The sequence below is a fragment of the Carcharhinus amblyrhynchos genome, chromosome 23 (assembly GCF_965287045.1).
Source record: "Carcharhinus amblyrhynchos chromosome 23, sCarAmb.v2.hapA, whole genome shotgun sequence".
Classification (NCBI taxonomy): domain Eukaryota; kingdom Metazoa; phylum Chordata; class Chondrichthyes; order Carcharhiniformes; family Carcharhinidae; genus Carcharhinus; species Carcharhinus amblyrhynchos.
Window position 1 is genome coordinate 40,138,864 of NC_137346.1, and position 19,371 is coordinate 40,158,234.

General features: G+C 46.5%; 1 protein-coding gene across 2 annotated transcripts in view; it reads right to left on the reverse strand.

Moving 5' to 3' along the window:
* Positions 1 to 1,577: 1,577 nt before the first annotated feature.
* LOC145357237 (cytochrome P450 2J6-like) overlaps positions 1,578 to 19,371 on the reverse strand; it is a 30,344-nt gene continuing 12,550 nt past the window's right edge. For both annotated transcript variants that reach the window (XM_080210400.1, XM_080210401.1), the window contains exons 3-9: positions 17,538 to 17,690; positions 16,066 to 16,226; positions 10,046 to 10,219; positions 8,978 to 9,119; positions 7,716 to 7,903; positions 6,194 to 6,335; positions 1,578 to 4,173 (exon numbers count right to left, since the gene is read on the reverse strand). In XM_080210400.1, coding sequence (XP_080066526.1) covers positions 3,992 to 4,173; positions 6,194 to 6,335; positions 7,716 to 7,903; positions 8,978 to 9,119; positions 10,046 to 10,219; positions 16,066 to 16,226; positions 17,538 to 17,690 — 1,142 coding nt within the window. In that variant the 3' untranslated portion in view covers positions 1,578 to 3,991. The remainder of the gene's footprint in view (positions 4,174 to 6,193; positions 6,336 to 7,715; positions 7,904 to 8,977; positions 9,120 to 10,045; positions 10,220 to 16,065; positions 16,227 to 17,537; positions 17,691 to 19,371) is intronic.

Here is a 19,371-nt window from a genome sequence, read left to right on the forward strand (position 1 = left end):
GTAATTGCCTGAGGCTGAACCAACTGTTTGCAAACTTGATTTCATATTTGACCCGGAGACACATTTTGACCATAATATCCATGCCATCAATAAGACTGCCTATTTCCACCTCTGCAACATCACCCAATATCTATACTAACAATCAATTTAAGTTAATCAGTGTTGCTCATATTATGGGTGAGGGTATCCCAAAACCCACAAGGGTAACTTGGAACACTGGTTCTCAGTGGTGTATATGTTGTGTTTTTGGTATTATGAGAGGAACAATGTACAACTCAATGAGAAAACAGTCCAATCATTGTATGAACAATTAATAAAGAATATTTATTAACTTCAAAGAGAAACAAAAGTATGCACAGCAAGAAGAATTCTAATACTCTTATAACACTCAAGGGTACTGATGGCTTTACACACATAATTTTACATGAAACTATCCCTTGGTTCCCAAAACTACCTACATTTTATCTCAACTCTGAAGCACCACTTTTCCCAAACGACTCCAAATTTAAGTAAATCTGGGATCTAGTTCCAGCAAATAATTACCACAACCATTAAGGTGGCCACGATGGGAAAATAGTCTTCCGTTTCAGTAAAGGCAGAAAATAGCTACTGCTCTTGGGAAACGATAGCTATAACTTGCAGCAGTTCTGATGTTAGCTTCTTCTTAGTGCTGTACCGTTATACCATCCCCGTTCCTTTAATTTTATTCCTGTGAAGTCGGCTTTTGGCAGGTCAATTTTCTCATCTCCCTGCCTTGAAGTTGCTACCTCTATTGCCCCATACTCTTCGCTTCAGTCAGATGTGTAAAAGATTTGCTAGATTAATCACATCTCATCATTTCTCCAGCTATCTGCCTCTAATCAACTCCCTGCTTTAACTTTGATTTTTAATCTTAATTTCCCCTAATTTTTAGCAGTAGTCAAACTCGTACACGGTTCTGTTATGCTTGCAAGAAAGGATATATATTCGTACACAGGAATGTCCCTGAAAACAAAAGGAATATTTAAAAGTTGTACACCTTTTTGGGAGTTTGAGAAGCTTTCTCCACGTGTCTGTAAAAGTGTTTCTGAGTTAAAAGAAATAGTAAGCATTTGAATCATTTTCTTGTGTTTACATTGAGATCTTTCCAAATCTTTTGTGTAATATAGTTAACCTTTCTTAAATATTTTACTCCTCGTGTTAAAAGTTCACCAGCAGACACCTGAGAATTTGTTCAGTAACTTCCCTTTGCAGTTTTAAAAAAATAAAGTTAGAATCCGTCAAGGTCACTTTGGGATCTGACTTGTCTAGTTAGGTAGGATTATAATAATAGTTTAAAGACTCCCATAACTTTCCCTGCACGAAAACCATTTTTTTTTTAAAAGAGCTGGTGCTGCGTACCACATTCCTGTCCCCTTCAGCACCCAAAGGGTCTCCAAGTCCTCTTCTTCTTTACTACAGTAACCTGCTCCTGTGTTCCCTGAATCCTTCTATTTTGTTTCACTGTCTAACCTGCCCAAGGTGCATCTTCCTAACATGGTGCTGATAACAAGTGATAGTGCCTGTAGTGGGGGGCCCTTTCCTCACCTCCCCCCCCCCCCCCCCCCCCCCCACCTTTCCATTGATTCCAGATTCAAGCTATTGGCCTGCTCCTGAGAAAGGAAAATGAGATGAGAGTTAAGATGCAGGGCTGGATGGCAAATACCTGGCCTATAACCCTCAACAATTGGCCAGATACATTTTCCACGTTCATTAGCTTGCATCAGGAAAAAAGATGGAAATTCTAGTCTGCGGCAGGACCGATCGCGAGCGACAATGGAAAATCTGGTGTTCCGGTCACAACTCCACTCGCTTTCGGCGGAACTGGAAAATCCCAGCCACGAATGGGGACGGAAGATTTCGGCCGTTGGAATCTCACGCCGGCGGATTTTCGGGTCTCTCCGAAATCATGGGACTTTTGAACGGCTGACAGCACTTCATGATGCCCCCACCTCCACCTCGGTGGCATCGTAAAATTCCGCTCATTGCCCGATGCACCGTAAAGTTCTGTCTGTCAACCTGCTGCCAAATTATCAATGACCCACATTCTCACACATTACATTGCCCACCGCGCAAAGCTATTCTCCAATCGAGCACACATCCTGTTGCAACTTACAAATGACAGCTTCTTGCACATTCATATCTTCAATAGTCTTGAACAGCAAATCATTTGAGAGTGATCGAGCAGTGTAACACACAATCGCTCAATAGCCACACAAAACAAAACAAAAACTTGCATTTCAAGAGCCCTTTTCACAAAGCCAGGTTATCCCAAAACACTTCACAAGCAACAACAAAATAGTTTCAAAGGAACTGTTGTAGTGTAGGAAAGTTAATTTATCCATAGCCGAATCCCCGCGAACAGCAATACATTTTAAGTTTATTTATTAGTGTCAGAAGTAGCACTGCAGTGAAGTTACTGTGAAAATCCCCAAGTTGCCACACTCCAGCGCCTGTTCGGGTACACTGAGGGAGAATTTAGCACAGCCAATGCACCTAACCAGCATGTCTTTTGGACTGTGGGAGGAAACCGGAGCAGCCGGAGGAAACCGGAGCAGACACGGGGAGAACATACAGACTCCACACTGAGTGACCCAAGCCAGGAATCGAACCCATGTCCCTGTGGTGCAAGGCAGCAGCGCTAACCACTGTGCTCCAGTGCAATGCCATCATGACAAGAATATCTGTTTTACTGGTGTTGTTTCAGGGATAAGCATCAAACACAGCATTTGAGGCTTTTCTTCAAATAATGCTACAGATCTTTTACATCTAATAGGTGAGGGTGGTTTTAACCTTTTACCCAAAAAATACAACTTTTGACAGTACCCTACGCACTCTCTCAGACTGCACAGGCCACCTAACCCGCACGGCTTTGGACTGTGGGAGGAAACAGAATCACCCGGAGGAAACCCACACAGACACGGGGAGAATGTGCTGATTCCACACAGACAGTGACCCAAGCCAGGAATCAAACCCAGGTCCTTGGCGCTGTGAGGCAGCAGTGCCAACCACTGTGCCATTGTGCTGCCCAACGAGCTAATGTGCAGGTTAGGTGGATTGGCCATGCTAAATTGCCCCTTAGTGCCAGGGGCACTAGCTATGGTAAATGCATGGGGCTATGGGGATAGGGTCTGGGTGAGATTGTGGTTGGTGCATCTCAGTGGGCCCAGTAGCCACCTTCTGCACTGTAGGGATTCTAGATTCTATGAGATCACCGGAATGGGATTTGAACGTTGGTTTACAGGCAACAGAACCACCCAAGGAGCCTTGGCCAACACTGGATACGACTGCGAACTGGGCACAGGACAGGCGCCTACAACATCATATGATTCCTTCTGTATTGGCTTGAGATTTCACATTCCTTGTTGATTTCAACATTTTTTCACATTACTAGCTAAACAATTTATTCCATCAGTTAGTGCAAGTTTAAATCTGTAAATTAATGAGCACTTTGACAGAGTGACGGAGAAGAAATGGTGATTATTCGAACAGACATGGGCAGCTGTTCAGTGGAGTGAAGATGGAATTTGGTTTTAGGACAAAAACAAGTGATTGCAAATCAGTTGCCCAACATCAACGGGAAGTAAAACAGGTTTGTGATTCACTAATGTTCATATTTCACTATGGCTAAAGGGGAATTTATCCCCATTGTTGCATAGCAACTAATCAGTACAGAATATCTGTACAACTTGGGCTGAGAATTCTTGTTCATTGGGATTTCAGCACGTTCTGGTGATAATAGCACAGGACATTAACAGGAAGAGACTCGAATGATATCTCTTTGGCTGATGGTCTCGGCTGGAGCAGAATGTAAACCTCAGAAGCAAATGTGCTCCATTTACATACCAGGCATGTTCACTCCGTAACGAGATATCTCTGTTCGAATTTCATACACAAGAGGAGAGAATAACAATTTAGTGAAGAGATCAGTTTCAATCTGAAGGTGTATCACTTCCCCACTCCTGAGCACACCTTATCTGAGTTTAGCACACAGTCGATAAGGAGGTGGACTCAGGGTAATTCCGTATTTGGCTTCCACGTACTTTGGTTTTGGTTCATTTTCCGGGAGGTGGAATGTGAAATGTTGGAGCAAGGACGTGAAGAACAGGAAGAGTTCGGTCTTTGCCAGCTGCTCCCCCAGGCACACACGACGCCCTACCGAGTGAAGAGAGAGAGTGCTTAGAGAGCACAGGAGAAGAGAGTAGTTAGAGAGCGCAGGAGAAGAAAGTAGTTAGAGAGCGCAGGAGAAGAGAATAGTTAGAGAGCACAGGAGAAGTGAGTAGTTAGAGACCACAGGAGAAGTGAGTGGTTAGAGAGTGCAGGAGAAGAAAGAAGTTAGAGAGCGCAGGAGGAGAGAAGTTAGAGAGTGCAAGAGAAGACAGTAGTTAGAGAGCGCAGGTGAAGTGAGTAGTTCGAGACCGCAGAAGAGAGTAGTTAGAGAGCGCAGGAGAAGACAGTAGTTAGAGAGCGCAGGAGAAGAGAGGAGTTAGAGAGCGCAGGAGAAGAGAGTAGTTAGAGAACGCAGGAGAAGAGAGTAGTTAGAGAGCGCAGGAGAAGAGAATGGTTAGAGAGTGCAGGAGAAGAGAGTGGTTAGAGAGCGCAGGAGAAGACAGTAGTTAGAGAGCGCAGGAGAAGAGAGTAGTTAGAGAGCGCAGGAGAAGAGAATGGTTAGAGAGTGCAGGAGCAGAGAGTGGTTAGAGAGTGCAGGAGGAGACAGTAGTTAGAGAGCACAGGAGAAGACAGTAGTTAGAGAGTGCAGGAGAAGAGAGTGGTTAGAGAGCGCAGGAGAAGAGAGTGGTTAGAGAGTGCAGGAGGAGACAGTAGTTAGAGAGCACAGGAGAAGAGAGTGGTTAGAGAGCGCAGGAGAAGAGAGTGGTTAGAGAGCGCAGGAGAAGAGAGTGGTTAGAGAGCGCAGGAGAAGAGAGTGGTTACAGAGCGCAGGAGGAGAGAGTGGTTAGAGAGTGCAGGAGGAGACAGTAGTTAGAGAGCACAGGAGAAGAGAGTGGTTAGAGAGTGCAGGAGGAGACAGTAGTTAGAGAGCACAGGAGAAGAGAGTGGTTAGAGAGCGCAGGAGAAGAGAGTGGTTAGAGAGCGCAGGAGAAGAGAGTGGTTAGAGAGCGCAGGAGAAGAGAGTGGTTAGAGAGCGCAGGAGAAGAGAGTGGTTAGAGAGCGCAGGAGAAGAGAGTGGTTAGAGAGTGCAGGAGGAGACAGTAGTTAGAGAGCGCAGGAGAAGAGAGTGGTTAGAGAGCGCAGGAGAAGAGAGTGGTTAGAGAGTGCAGGAGAAGAGAGTGGTTACAGAGCGCAGGAGAAGAGAGTGGTTACAGAGCGCAGGAGAAGAGAGTGGTTAGAGAGTGCAGGAGGAGACAGTAGTTAGAGAGCGCAGGAGAAGAGAGTGGTTAGAGAGCGCAGGAGAAGAGAGTGGTTAGAGAGTGCAGGAGAAGAGAGTAGTTAGAGAGCGCAGGAGAAGAGAGTGGTTAGAGAGTGCAGGAGGAGACAGTAGTTAGAGAGCGCAGGAGAAGAGAGTGGTTAGAGAGCGCAGGAGAAGAGAGTAGTTAGAGAGCGCAGGAGAAGAGAGTGGTTAGAGAGCGCAGGAGAAGAGAGTAGTTAGAGAGCGCAGGAGAAGAGAGTGGTTAGAGAGCGCAGGAGAAGAGAGTAGTTAGAGAGCGCAGGAGAAGAGAGTGGTTACAGAGCGCAGGAGAAGAGAGTGGTTAGAGAGCGCAGGAGAAGAGAGTGGTTACAGAGCGCAGGAGAAGAGAGTGGTTAGAGAGCGCAGGAGAAGAGAGTGGTTAGAGAGCGCAGGAGAAATGCCCGAATGTGACTGTGGCGTCATACCGATTGAACAGCAACAAGCTGCCTCGCAGTCTTAAATATTTAATTCACTCTGGCAGCATCCCCCAGCATCAAAACCCTCACTGAATCAATTCCAAACTTTCACTCCTCAGAGGATGTTATATTACTTCCTTCTACACAATCAATATAAAATTCACTCTTTAGAAACTAACACTTGGAGTTTTGAGAGCTGACATTACTTTAGATTGTAGTCTCTGGAATTCTCTTTGAAGGCGAGAAAGTGACTAAGAACCTGTACGCTACACAGAGATGTGGCTGGATATTCATTATTAACCCACAGTTGTATATTCCAGTATAGTTAATGATTCCTCAAATCCTGCATTACCTGCGGAGAATGGGATGAAGGATTCCGGCTTCACAAACCTCCCCTTGGCATCGAGGAAGTGACCTGGATTAAACTGATGTGGAGTCGACCAAACCTTCTCATCGAACATGACGGAGGTAAGATTTGGAATGATTATTGTTCCCTGAAAAGGTGTTTAAATAATGAGACGCATTAGCCAAGAATATATTTGTAACTGACTGTCACAGCGATACTTGAATTCGGAGCAGGATATGTAATCTTCTGGGTTAAAGATCTTAATCCCCAGTCAGTGTTTGGCAAAAGAACCATTGCCGACATGAAGACTTGTTTGCAATGCAATGAATCTGAATGATTAGGGACTGCCTGTGAGACGGCTGGAGGAAGGTTCAATCACTGCCCTCAAAAGGATATCAGATCAACATCTGACCAGAAAACATTTGCAAGCCTTTTAGGAAAGGCTAAGTAGTGAGACTCCCCATGTTGATCTTGCTTAGGATACTAAGCTCCTGCTGTTCTATGATTCTATATTCATTCCCTCAAAGGTATCTGCTTTCAGGTATATAAGATACTGAGGTATATAAGATACTGAAGGGAATAGACAGGGTCAATAGTGAGAGACTGCTCCCTAGATTGGTTACGAATACAAGAGGACATGATCTAAGGGTGAGGGGGGAGAGGTATAATTTGGATATGAGAGGAAGGTTCTTTACGCAGAGAGTAGTCGGGGTATGGAACGCGCTACCGAGTGGGGTGGTGGAGGCGGGAACGTTGGACTCGTTTAAGGTTCAGTTAGATAGACACATGAGTGAAACGAGGATGGAGGGTTATGGTAGGGGTTATTGAATAAGGGTTAGAACCTCGGGAGACACCGGAAAGGCAGGCTTGTGATTAACGTTTTTGTCTTTTCACTCCGCAGGTGGAGGTCCACCTCGTTGTCAAACGAGGGGCATGCACACGGTGGGTCGTGCGTGGGCTGCTCCTGGAGGTTCCGGGAGTGGCCTAGTACTTCGTGTCGGTGTGTGTGCTTGATCCTGGACCGGTAGACGGGCGCCGCAACAGCTCGGTGACTAGCACTGCTGGCTGTGCAGATACATGGATTTGGGCCTGTGTCTGTGGGAGTTTGTGCATTCTCCCTGTGGATGCGTGGGTTTCCTCCGGGCGCTCCGGTTTCCTCCCACACCCCAAAGATGTGCTCCTAGGCTGATTGGTTTTACCAAATTGACACTATTCTCCCCTGAATCTGGCTAAGTCAGGGGTTCCATTCGTAGACACGCAGGGTAGAATAGGTGTAGGGTGATGCGGCAGCGCGGGCTTGTTGGGCCGAAGGGCCTGTTTCCCGTGCTGGGTTGTTCTTTGTTCTTTGTTCAGAGATGCTCAGCTCTTTAAGCCAAGTCCAAATCTCCATCTTTCCTATTATCAGCACAAACCATCAAAATTGAGAAGTAACAATTCCAACTGGGGAGAAGTTGTGCTTTCAGAGGGGGGACAGGTTAACCGGGTAGAAGAAGAAGCTACATGTTCGAGATTAATTCCAGACTCGTACCTTAGGGATTGAGTATCCCATAACCTCTGTATCCCTGAATGTTTGATGAGGGAGTGAAATTGGAGCAATATTCCCTAAGCGTTGGGTTTCATGGATAACAGCATTAGTGTACGGCATTTCCTCACGGTCTCCCGGCGTTGGCTTTCTCTCCTTCCCAACTACTCTGTCAATCTCTTCATGGACTTTAGCTACAGGAACAAAAGAACAAAATATTTTGAAAATCACCTTTGAAGTGTAATGTAGAAAGTGCAAGCAACCAATGTGTGCTCAATAATATCCCACAAATAGCATTGCGATGGATGATTTGAAAATCTGCTTTAGGGCTATTGGTTGATGGGTAAACATTGGCCTGAAGTCTTCTCCAGATTTGTTTTTCACAAAATCTTTTCCGTTAATCAGAAGGTAGCAGATTGGTAAATCGAAGATCGTTTTGATTACGAGTGTGCCAGACTGCAAGCTATGCAAAATCCAGCACAGGTGTGTTTTGAAGGTGGAAGGCATCTCCCACGCTTCCCTGCGTGACAAGTTCAAACATTGGTTTCCCATGTGTCAAATTAAACAGTCGGACCTCTCCAATGTCATACACCCCGCCCCTGCTGCGAGCAAGGACAGAGAATCTGGCGCTCCACTGCAAGAATGGCTGGAGAATTCCAGCCAACAAGTCTAAGCAAATAGCTTCGAAAGAAACTGATAGAAATCCAAATACAAGAACTTACCTCAACAGAAAATACATCGAATTACACTGAAAATGCACTGAGACATGGGCTGATAACTAAAGCTCTGAATGAACCCACTGCCCCTGCACTATGAATAGCACTGTAGAACGTACAAGATTTATTTTGTCAGAGGGGCAAGGTTCATGATCCTCCCCAACAAGGACTTTTGACCCAGAGAGACTCGGGGCTTGATTTTACAGCCTCGCTCAACCTGAGACTGGAAAATTACGAAAAAATTATTTCCGTTGTCTGTGCCTCGCCCGCTCTGATTCTGTGGTAGGCGGGGCAGTAGAATTCTGGCATCAAACGCCAAACACCGGTACCTTCCAGCGTCTGTGCAGTTCATGTAGTCAATGGGAGGGCCCTGCATTTATCTCGGTGTGGTGCACCCCCTCACCCCACCCCCAACTTTGCAGCGAATGTACAATCTGCGTTTTCTACTGGATTCAAAAGGAAGGCACTGGATTCTATAAACGCCAGGTCGAGTAATGGAGTCTCTATGTCCTGACAACTAATTTGGGCAACGAGACATGTTGTCATACTTACACTGAAGATCAGGATGTAGCATCATGAAGAGCAGGGACCAGCGTAGGGTGGTGGAGGTGGTCTCTGAACCAGCAGAGATGAGATCCACGAGTACCCCTATCAAATTGGATTCCACAAAACTTGTCCTGGGATTGTCCTTCATCTAAATACGAAACACATGGATTCAAATATCAGGAAGAATAATCAATTCTAATGGAATTATCACAGGGAAAGAGAAATGATTTTCCTGTCAACAGGGTCAATGGATATTTCTTTGCTGTTTGACTTGACATTTTCAGTCCCAATGGATTGTGGATTTGAGGTTGTCAGAAGGGAATGAACCTTCCCCTCCCTCACATCGGGCAAGGCTAGATCTTTTAATTCAGTGGCTCCACTGTGTTTTGCTAATGTGTGCCAAGATTCCTCTGGGCTCCATCTGATTCGAGGGGTATTGACATACTCCTCTGGAGGCCCAATGGGTTACCGCGCTGCCTATTGTAGTGCGGAGGAAACACATCAGATTTGATCGCTGGCCGACAGGAATCGGACAGTCAGCGGAATCGGGATAAATATTTCTCGGAGGGAGGCAGGAAATCTGTCAAAGTGCCTGGTGCTGATATGATTCTTTAAGAATGGTTAAAATTATGCATCAACACCTATGGCTCAGTGTTACCAAGAATGGATAAGAAACACATCCACCCCAGAACTGAAGCCAAAAGAGAAAATGCTGGAAAATCTCAGCAGGTTTGGTGCCTTCCATAAGGAGAGAACATAAGAAATAGGAGCGGGAGTAGGCCATCTAGCCCTTCGAGCCTGCCCCGCCATTCAATAAGATCATGGCTGATCTGAAGTGGATCAGTTCCACTTTCCCGCTTTCTCCCTATAACACTTAAGAGCTGATGTTTCAAGTCTAGATGACCCTTTGATCTGGACTCGAAACGTTAGCTCTTTTCTCTCCTTACAGATGTTGCCGGACCCGCTGAGATTCTCCAGCACTTTCTCTCCTGGACTTCAGATTCCAGCATCTGCAGTAGTTTACTTCTTTCCAGCCAACACTGTCCGTGATACGTTCCAATTTCTGTCACATACCTTCTCCTGTTCTGTTAAGAAAGCATCAATGAAATCTTTGGGCTCATCTGGATTCCAGGATTTTTTATGCTCTGTGATTTTTTCCTGCACGAAGCGGATTATCAGCCGCTGGTTTTTGAAGATTTTATTGTGTGGGCCTGGGAGGTGGCAAATACAGGGGAACGTGTTCGCCAGCTGCAACAAACACAGAGTGCGAACTGAAAGATATTTCATTTCTCCTAACCCGTCTCCAATTTAACTGTAAACCTTACGCACAGAAATTTACTCCACTATGTTTACCACGGAGCCGAAGGAAAAAAAAAATCGCATTTTCTTACAGCTTCTCAAAACATTAAATTCTTCGAAATGTAGTCATTGTTGTTAAGTGGAAACTGCAGCAGTCAATTTTCACACAGCATGATCCAACTGCTGTTAGGTTAGTGACTGGTTGAGAAGTAACGTGTTACCCAAGACAATTTTCCTTTTCTTTGATCTGAAAGTGTTCTTCAGTTTAATATTTCAATTTATTGACAGCTCCTCCAGCCCTGTAACACTCCCTCAGTACCGCACTTCAACTATCAAAGAACAACACAGCACGGGAAACAGGCCCTTCGGTCCAACGAGCCCGCGCCGCCATTTCAAACATTGTGAGTCCCCTCTCCACCCGTGACCCTTTGTCTACGCTTATGGCACTGCACATTGGAAACCAGATTGAGGGGAGACTAATTTAGGGGCAATTTGTTACACCAGTCAGCCTAAGAGCACATCTTTGGGGTGTGGGAGGAAACCGGAGCACCCGGAGAAAACCCACTCAAGCACGGGGAGAATGCGCAAACTCCCACAGACACCGGCCCAAATCCATGTATCTGCACAGCAAACAGTGATAGTCACTGAGCTGTTGTGTTGCCCAGCATCTGGTCCAGTTTAAGCACACACTAATGATGTGAAGCACTAGACTATAAGAACATAAGAACATAAGAACATAAGAAATAGGAGCAGGAGTAGGCCATCTGGCCCTTCGAGCCTGCCCCGCCATTCAATAAGATCATGGCTGATCTGTCGTGGCTCAGTTCCACTTTCCCGCCCTCTCCCCATAACCCTTAATCCCCTCTCTTATCAAAAACCCATCAACCCGCTTCTTAAAAATATTTAGCGAGGCAGCCTCCACCACTTCAACGGGCAGAGAATTCCAGAGATTCACCACCCTTTGAGTGAAGAAGTTCCTCCTCAACTCCGTTCTGAACCGCCCCCCCTTTATCTTGAGGCTGTGCCCCCTAGTCCTACTGTCTTTTTTGAGCGGGAAGAGTCTTTCCACCTCTATCCTATCCATCCCATTCATCATCTTATACGTCTCAATGAGATCTCCCCTCATTCTTCTAAACTCTAACGAGTACAAGCCTAGTTTATTCAGCCTCTCCTCATAGCTCAACCCCCTCAACTCCGGTATCAGCCTAGTAAACCTCCTCTGCACTCCCTCCAAGGCCAAAATATCCTTGCGCAGGTGCGGCGCCCAAAACTGCACACAGTACTCCAGCTGCGGCCTCACCAATGCCCTATACAGCTGCAGCAAGACCTCCCTACTTTTATATTCAATCCCCCTCGCTATGAAGGCCAGCATCCCATTCGCCTTCCTGACCACCTGCTGCACCTGCAGGCTGGGTTTTTGCGACTCATGCACAAGGACCCCGAGGTCCCTCTGCACCGTCGCCTGCTGCAGTTTTTCGCCCCGTAAGTAATAGTCCTTCCTACCATTCTTCCTACCAAAGTGGACCACCTCACACTTGCCAACATTAAATTCCATTTGCCATTTCCTGGCCCATTCGCCCAGCCTATCTAGATCCTTCTGCAGACTCTCCACACCCTCCGCACAATTTGCCTTTCCCCCAATCTTGGTGTCATCAGCAAATTTCGACACCCTACACTCGGTTCCCTCCTCCAGATCATCTATATAAATGGTAAATAGCTGAGGCCCCAGCACCGACCCCTGGGGCACCCCACTAGTCACCAACCGCCAATCCGAATAGCACCCATTGACCCCCACTCTCTGCCTCCTATTTGACAACCAATCCTCTATCCACGCTAACACCCTACCCCCAACTCCATGTCCTCTGACCTTCTGCAGTAACCTCTTGTGAGGTACCTTATCAAACGCCTTCTGAAAATCCAGAAAGACCACATCCACCGGCTCTCCTCTATCCACCGCCCTAGACACATCCTCATAGAACTCCAGTAAATTTGTCAGACACGACTTCCCTTTAATGAAACCGTGTTGCGTCTGCCCTATCAAGCAATTCCCTTCAAGATGCCTCGCAATTTCCTCCTTAATGACGGATTCTAACATTTTACCTACCACAGACGTTAAACTAACCGGCCTGTAATTCCCCGCCTTTTGCCTGGCACCCTTCTTAAACAACGGCGTAACATTAGCCGTTTTCCAATCCTCCGGCACTTCCCCGGAATCCAGCGACGTCTGGAAAATAACCACCAAGGCATCCACTATCACCTCCGCCATTTCTTTCAGAACCCTCGGATGCATTCCATCCGGTCCTGGGGACTTGTCCACAATCAGCCCCTCCAGTCTGTCGCGCACCACCTCTCTAGTAACAGTAATGTCATTAAGACCCTCCAGTCCTACCACCTTTCCATCGCTAACACCCGGCAAATTATTCACGTCCTCCTCCGTGAAGACAGAAACAAAAAAGTTATTCAAGACCTTAGCCATATCCCCATCCCCTACCACTAGGTCCCCTTTCTCATCCGCTAAGGGACCAACGTTCACCCTAGCCAGCCTCTTCCTTTTTATATATTTATAAAAACTCTTGCTATCCTTTTTTATATTAAGCGCTAGCCCAGCTTCATAGCTTCTTCTACCCTCCTTTATCAACTTTTTTGTCAATCTTTGTTGACATTTAAACCTTTCCCAATCCTCTTCTCGCCCACTGCTCTTAGCTACTCTAAATTCCTCCGCTTTTAATTTAACACTTTCCTTCACCTCCTTCGTTATCCACGGCTTATTACCTCTCTTCCTACTGTCCTTTTTAACCATCGGAATAAATTTCTGCTGAGCACCAAGAAAGATCTCCTTAAAGATCCTCCACTGCTCCTCAGCAGACCTACCTTCCAACGCGCTCCCCCAGTCCACATTCGCCAATTCTTCTCTCATCCTACCATACTCCCCTCTATTCAAACAAAGGACACGTGTCCGGGAACCCACTTTCTCCTCCTCCATCTGCAACAGAAACTCCACCATGCAATGATCACTCTCTCCAAGAGGATCCTTCACCTCAAGGTCCCTAATTCTACCCGCCTCATTACATAGCACCAGATCCAAGATAGCTCGCTCCCTCGTCGGCTCCAACACACACTGTTCAAGGAAATTATCCCGGCAGCATTCCAAGAACTCCTCCTCGAGCCCACCTCGTCCAACATGGGTCGACCAATCAATATGCAGATTGAAATCCCCCATAACTACTGCCGTCCCATTCCTGCACGCCGCACTTATTTGCGTGTTAACAGCCCGCCCCACCTCCAGATCATTATTCGGGGGCCTATAGACGACACCCACCAGCGTCTTCCTCCCTTTGCTGTTCCTAATCTCCACCCACAACGATTCCACTTTCTGCTCTTTGGCTCCGATATCATCCCTTGCTACCACCTTGATGCTGTCCTTAATCAGCAGAGCTACGCCACCCCCTCTTTCCTCCTGCCTATCCTTCCTAAACACTTGATAGCCCTGTACATTCATCTCCCAGTCCCTGTCACCTTGCAGCCACGTCTCTGTAATGGCCACCAGATCGTATCCATTTGTGTCGATCTGCGCCACCGGCTCATCCACTTTATTCCGAATGCTTCGTGCATTCAGATAAAGCGCTTTCATCCCAGCCTTCTTCTGGACCCTATTTGCCGTAACGCCACCACTTGGGACATCCTCAGCCTCCTCCCTTACCTGTACCCTATCCTTAACTGTAGACCTCCTAACATCACCTACCCTCGCACCCTCCCCCCCCCTAATTAGTTTAAAGCCCTGTCTACAGTCCTCTTTACTCGATTCGCCAGCACTCTGGTCCCAGCACGATTCAGACTACTCTCGAAACATCCAAGAGCAGCCCTCGCACGACCCACCGCGTGTATGCCCCTTGTTGGACAACAAGGCGGACCAAAGCACCTGTGGATTAAAAAAGAAAAACATCAATACCATGCACATCCTTACGCAAACATTCAAGGGAATCCCCAGAAGTTCAAAAGTAAAACAAGTGAGCCAGAAAATATGTTGGAAGGTCCATAGGAATCAACTGATTCCCAGGGATGTCCCAAGGCTCCTGATCCTTATTTAAAACAGTCTCCTATATCCCTCCATCTCCATCCCGCTCATGTGCCTATCTGCCTGTCAGGTCAAATTATCTGCTCTACTCTTTGAAGTGAGATTTGAACCCCTGATCATCTGACTATTTAAATGCAAGTTGTCCTTTCTTTCTGGTGAAAAGCATACATTGTTGGTATCTCAAAATATCAACTTGTTGCTCAGATATCAACTTACTGGCATATCTACATTTTGGGGCATTCGCATCACGGAGCAATGGCTCTCTCCAACAAGATAGAACCTGACCATTAGCCCTTGACATTCAATGGCATTGCCTTTGCTGAATCCCCCACCATCAACAGGAGAATGGACCATTGACCAGGAATGTAACTGGATCGACCAGTTAAATACTGCAGTGGAGATCGGGAACTCTGCCTTCATTTCTGACACTCAAAAGCCTGTCCACTATCCACAAGGCACAAGTCAGGCGTGCGGTGGAATACTTGGTCTGACTGTATTCACTAGAGATTAAAAAACAAATGAGAGGAAAGTTGATTGAAACATATGAAATTCTAAAACGGCTGGACAAATGAGATGCAGGGAGGATGTTTTCCCTGTTTGGGAAATCTAAAGGCAGGAGACACAGTGTGTGTGTGTGTGTGTGTGTGTGTGTGTGTGTGTGTGTGTGTGGCGGGGGGCGCTGGATTTTACCATCCTGCCCACCATGGGAACCGTAGCAAATGAAGGGGCAGACCATTGACCGCGGGAGGGATTTTCCAGCCGGAAGATGGTGTCTCAGGATATGGGGTAGACCATTTTGAATGGAGATGAGGAAAAATTGCTGGTTGTCTCTTTAAAGTCTTGCCACTCCAAGGTTGCCAAAATGTGTATGAGTGAACCGGAGCACTTCATCTGGATTGGCAAATGGTTTTTGTATTGTAGTTATGATCATCCAGCTGCGGTTCACTATTACAATGATGTTCTCTTTACTTTGAATAGAACCATAGAACCCTACAGAGCAGAAAGAGGCCCTTCGGCCCATCGAGTCTGCACCGAATACAATCCCACCCAGGCCCTACCCCCCAATCCCTACATATTTTACCCACTAATCCCTCTAACCTAAAGATCCTCGTACACCAAGGGGCAATTTTAACATGGCCAATCAACCTAACCCACACATCTTTGGACTGTGGGAGGAAACCGGAGCATCCGGAGGAAACCCACGCATACATGAGGAGAATGTGCAAACTCCACGCAGGCAGTGACCCGAGCCGAGAATCGAACTCAGGTCCTTGGAGCTGTGAAGCAGCAGTGCTAACCACTGTGTTACCGTGCTGCCCTCATAGGAATATCTGGCAACATCCCATTATAAACATACAATGCAAAGATTTATTTTGACTTGTGGTAGCATAAAGTAAAAGGTATTGATTTTGTCCATTGTACATCATCCTCCCTCCCCTCCATTTTCTTCACCATTCAATATTAATCCCAACCTCCCACCTGCCCACATCAATGTTCTTAAAGGGTAGAGATCAAATCACCTTATTTCCATTCCATTAAGCAGCACATTGGCCAAGTTATGATGGCAGAAACGAAAATGTTCTTTGTATTTCTCCGAACTCTCAAGTCATTCCCGTATGTTCTTTAGACTCACCTGATACTGGGACTCAACCTTGGCTTTGTTTCATATGAGACTGAGTCTGATGCTCAAATCCCACTCCCTCCTGGTATGTTGTCTTACCTGACCCCAAAGTCCTCCTTCCAAGACAAAGCTTTCCTCGACTGTATGAAGAAATTCAAGGAACTTTTCATCTCGATATTCAAAACGTTCTCCAAAGGCAAATGAGCAGATAATATTGGAGGTTGCGTTGTTAATATTTGAGTGTGGATCGAAAGGGAGACCTGGAGAAGTGATGACAGACTGTGAATGAAGATTCCCCATTTACAAACATGCTGAAACTCTTAAATATAGTGACTGTAGGGCAAGAACATCTAAACCAGATTCCACTTATTCCACGTGGACCAATTCGCACCGGGTCACTCTCGGGAAAAGAGTCACTCGACGGGTTACAGTAAAGAAGGAGGCCATTTGGCCCCATCATGCTAGCTCTTTGTAAGTGGAGCTCACCTGGCTTCACTTTCCTGCCTTTCCTCCATATCCCTGTAAATGTTTCCCTTGAGATGGTTATCCAGTTCTCTTATGAAAGCTATACTGAATTAGAAATGGGAAGCAGAGTCAGCCATATAAGCTGCTCCATCATCCATCTATGGCTATAACTCCACTTTCTTGCCGCCCCCAAAACCCTCGACTTCCTTGTGGATCAAAAATCCATTCACTCAACCTTGAATATATACAATGACCAGTGCTCTCTGTGGGAGAGAACACTGCACTGCTTTGCCACAATCTCAACAATCTCCAGCTGCTCCTCAGGAACATTCTCCCCACCTCTCTCACAAACTCATTTTCAACACTCCCAACACTCTTGTCTCTTCAGTTCTCAGCTTGCTGCAGGCCCTCTGCTGCACTGACCCGAACTGTTCCATCATCTATACCTTCAATGCCCTCAATCTCATCAATGGCACCCTTCGAGTAACCACGGACAGCACACACATCCATGATCTTTCATTTCCGGGATGGGTAGGTTCGAGGGACAAGTGGGGTAACCATGTCTGATTATGGGGATCGGGCCTAGGTGGGATTGTTGTCAATGCAGACTCGATGGGACGAATGGCCCCACCCCAACACTGTCGGGATTCTATGATTCATCTGAAGATTGGTGTTTAGAGTCAGTGTCACTGGCACTTTTAGCAGGGCCTCAGAAACTTCAGCAGTTCAATTCTGAGATCCGCTCCAAGATCATTAATGTTCCTGCCAATCAAAATCTATAGCTGACGTGAAACTTTGTCTCACCTTGTAAATTCCTGTTGCATTTTGCTATCTGCCTAAACTATCAATTCACCTCCACAGCAGCTAGTTAGTGCATCTGACGTGTAGAACATAGAACATTCCAGCGCAGTACAGGCCCTTCGGCCCTCGATGTTGCACCGACCAGTGGAACCAATCTAATGACCCTCTAACCTAAACTATTCCGATATTATCCATATGCCTATCCAACGACCATTTGAACGGCCTTAGAGTTGACGAGTCCACAACCGCTGCAGGCAGGACATTCCACGCCCTTACTACCCTCTGAGTAAAGTTCATTTCCTTACCTTTCGCACTTTCAAACTCTTTGTTTAAGAATCCGGCCTCCTCGATGATTCGCAAATCCAGAGATGTCTTCCCGAGCCCAAAGTTTCTCATTGTTGCAAGGGAAAACTTCCTCTGCTCTCTCCACCAATGACCATATTTTGCAAAGACAATACCTACAGGGGTACAATAAAAAACTTGTTAAACTTGCTATGTTTGAACGTTACTGTAAAATGGAGAATATCTTTTCAAACATCTGAGGAAATTAAAATCGGAAGGGATAATTAAGGGGCAGCTGAAACCGTAACAGGAATTTATTCAGTTTGAGTAACCTGGGCAGTACAGGTGTGTTGAGACAGGTGGAAACTGGCGAAAGTTTACTTTGCCTAAACGATGATGCTGGATAGGAATAGGTGTCAGTCTGTCTCGGGAGGTGATGGACTGAACCCAGGGCGTAGGTCACTTCTGGATTGAATCCCATCTGTTGTGGCCCATAGAGGCTGATTTGAGAGTGGCAACCCCTTCTGCAGCTGGCACAGACGGCCTGAAGTCCCCCTCCCCCCGGGCTCTTTTCCGCCTCCTGGTCATTTCTTTTGCCCTCTGCATTTTCCACACCTTTCCTGGCCTCTCGGCACTCCGTCAGCACCTTCATGTGCAATGACTCCAGTCCCGATTGACTTGAAGTCTCTCTTGCAGACTTTGTGTATTGCGGTTGTGGATGTGTGGGTGGCCTGTTGGCCTGTGGAAAGCTTGCTATCAGCAGGAGACCCTGTCTTTGGGAAGGTGACCATCATCCATTCAGCTCATGTCACCCAGCCACTGGAGTTGACTCAAAGAAGACAAACATTCTGGGGGATCTCTGCGTACTGGGGTATTGAATTTGGCATTCTTTCCTGCCAGGAGATGCCTAGAATTCACTTAGGCAGTGGAGGTGAGAGCTTTCCTTTCCTTGCCTAAGTTATCGATGCCTCTCTACAGTAAAGGAAGGTGTTGAGAACAAAAACCTGTATGGATGAAGCCTTGTATTTTTGGATAATTTGCTTTTGATCCACAACTGACTTCTGAACTTTGATCTAACAGCTGCAGCAATCCTTGGCAATTCTGGAACCAGTTAATGGTGATTTTTGGCCCAAAATACGTGAAGCTGAACTCCAGAGGGAGGTTGAAGTGGAATCTACATTGTGGCCAATAACTTTGCTCTTCCTGATGCTGATGGTTAGTCAAACCCCTTGCAAACCTGGGAGAACTGATCTACAAGTCGCTGCAAGGTGCTGTGATATTAGCAAAGAGGAACTCACAGACTAGGAAATGCAGGCTTTGGTCACGGCGCACAGCCTTAGCATCAGGTTTGGCACGCAGATGGACACATTCATTTGATTCGTCGAAAGCGTACAAAACAGCACAGAAAAGAAACGCCAAAGGGAGTTAGCACCAGGTGTAGCCCTGCCTTCCCCCGCTGCTGATGTTGCCTCGTTGTAACCGACAGAACCGTGCACGCGCTTGTGGAAAGGATAAATGACGCCCAGAATTCCAGACGGGAAACCTATTTTCTGCAGTAGATCATCAAAGGCCTCGGGGAGTTCTATTAAAATAATGAAAAATCGTTCCTGTTGTTTGCAGCACCAAAGTGAGAAAATGTTGACCTGCCAGCTCTGAAGCTGGGGGGGGTGCAGTTTAGATCGGAGTTGAGGAGGAACTTCTTCACTCAAAGGGTGGTGAATCTCTGGAATTCTCTGCCCGTTGAAGTGGTGGAGGCTGCCTCGCTGAATATATGTAAGACGCGGGTAGATAGGTTTCTGATAGGCAAGGGAATTAAGGGTTATGGGGAGAAAGCGGGAATGTGGAACTGAGCCACTT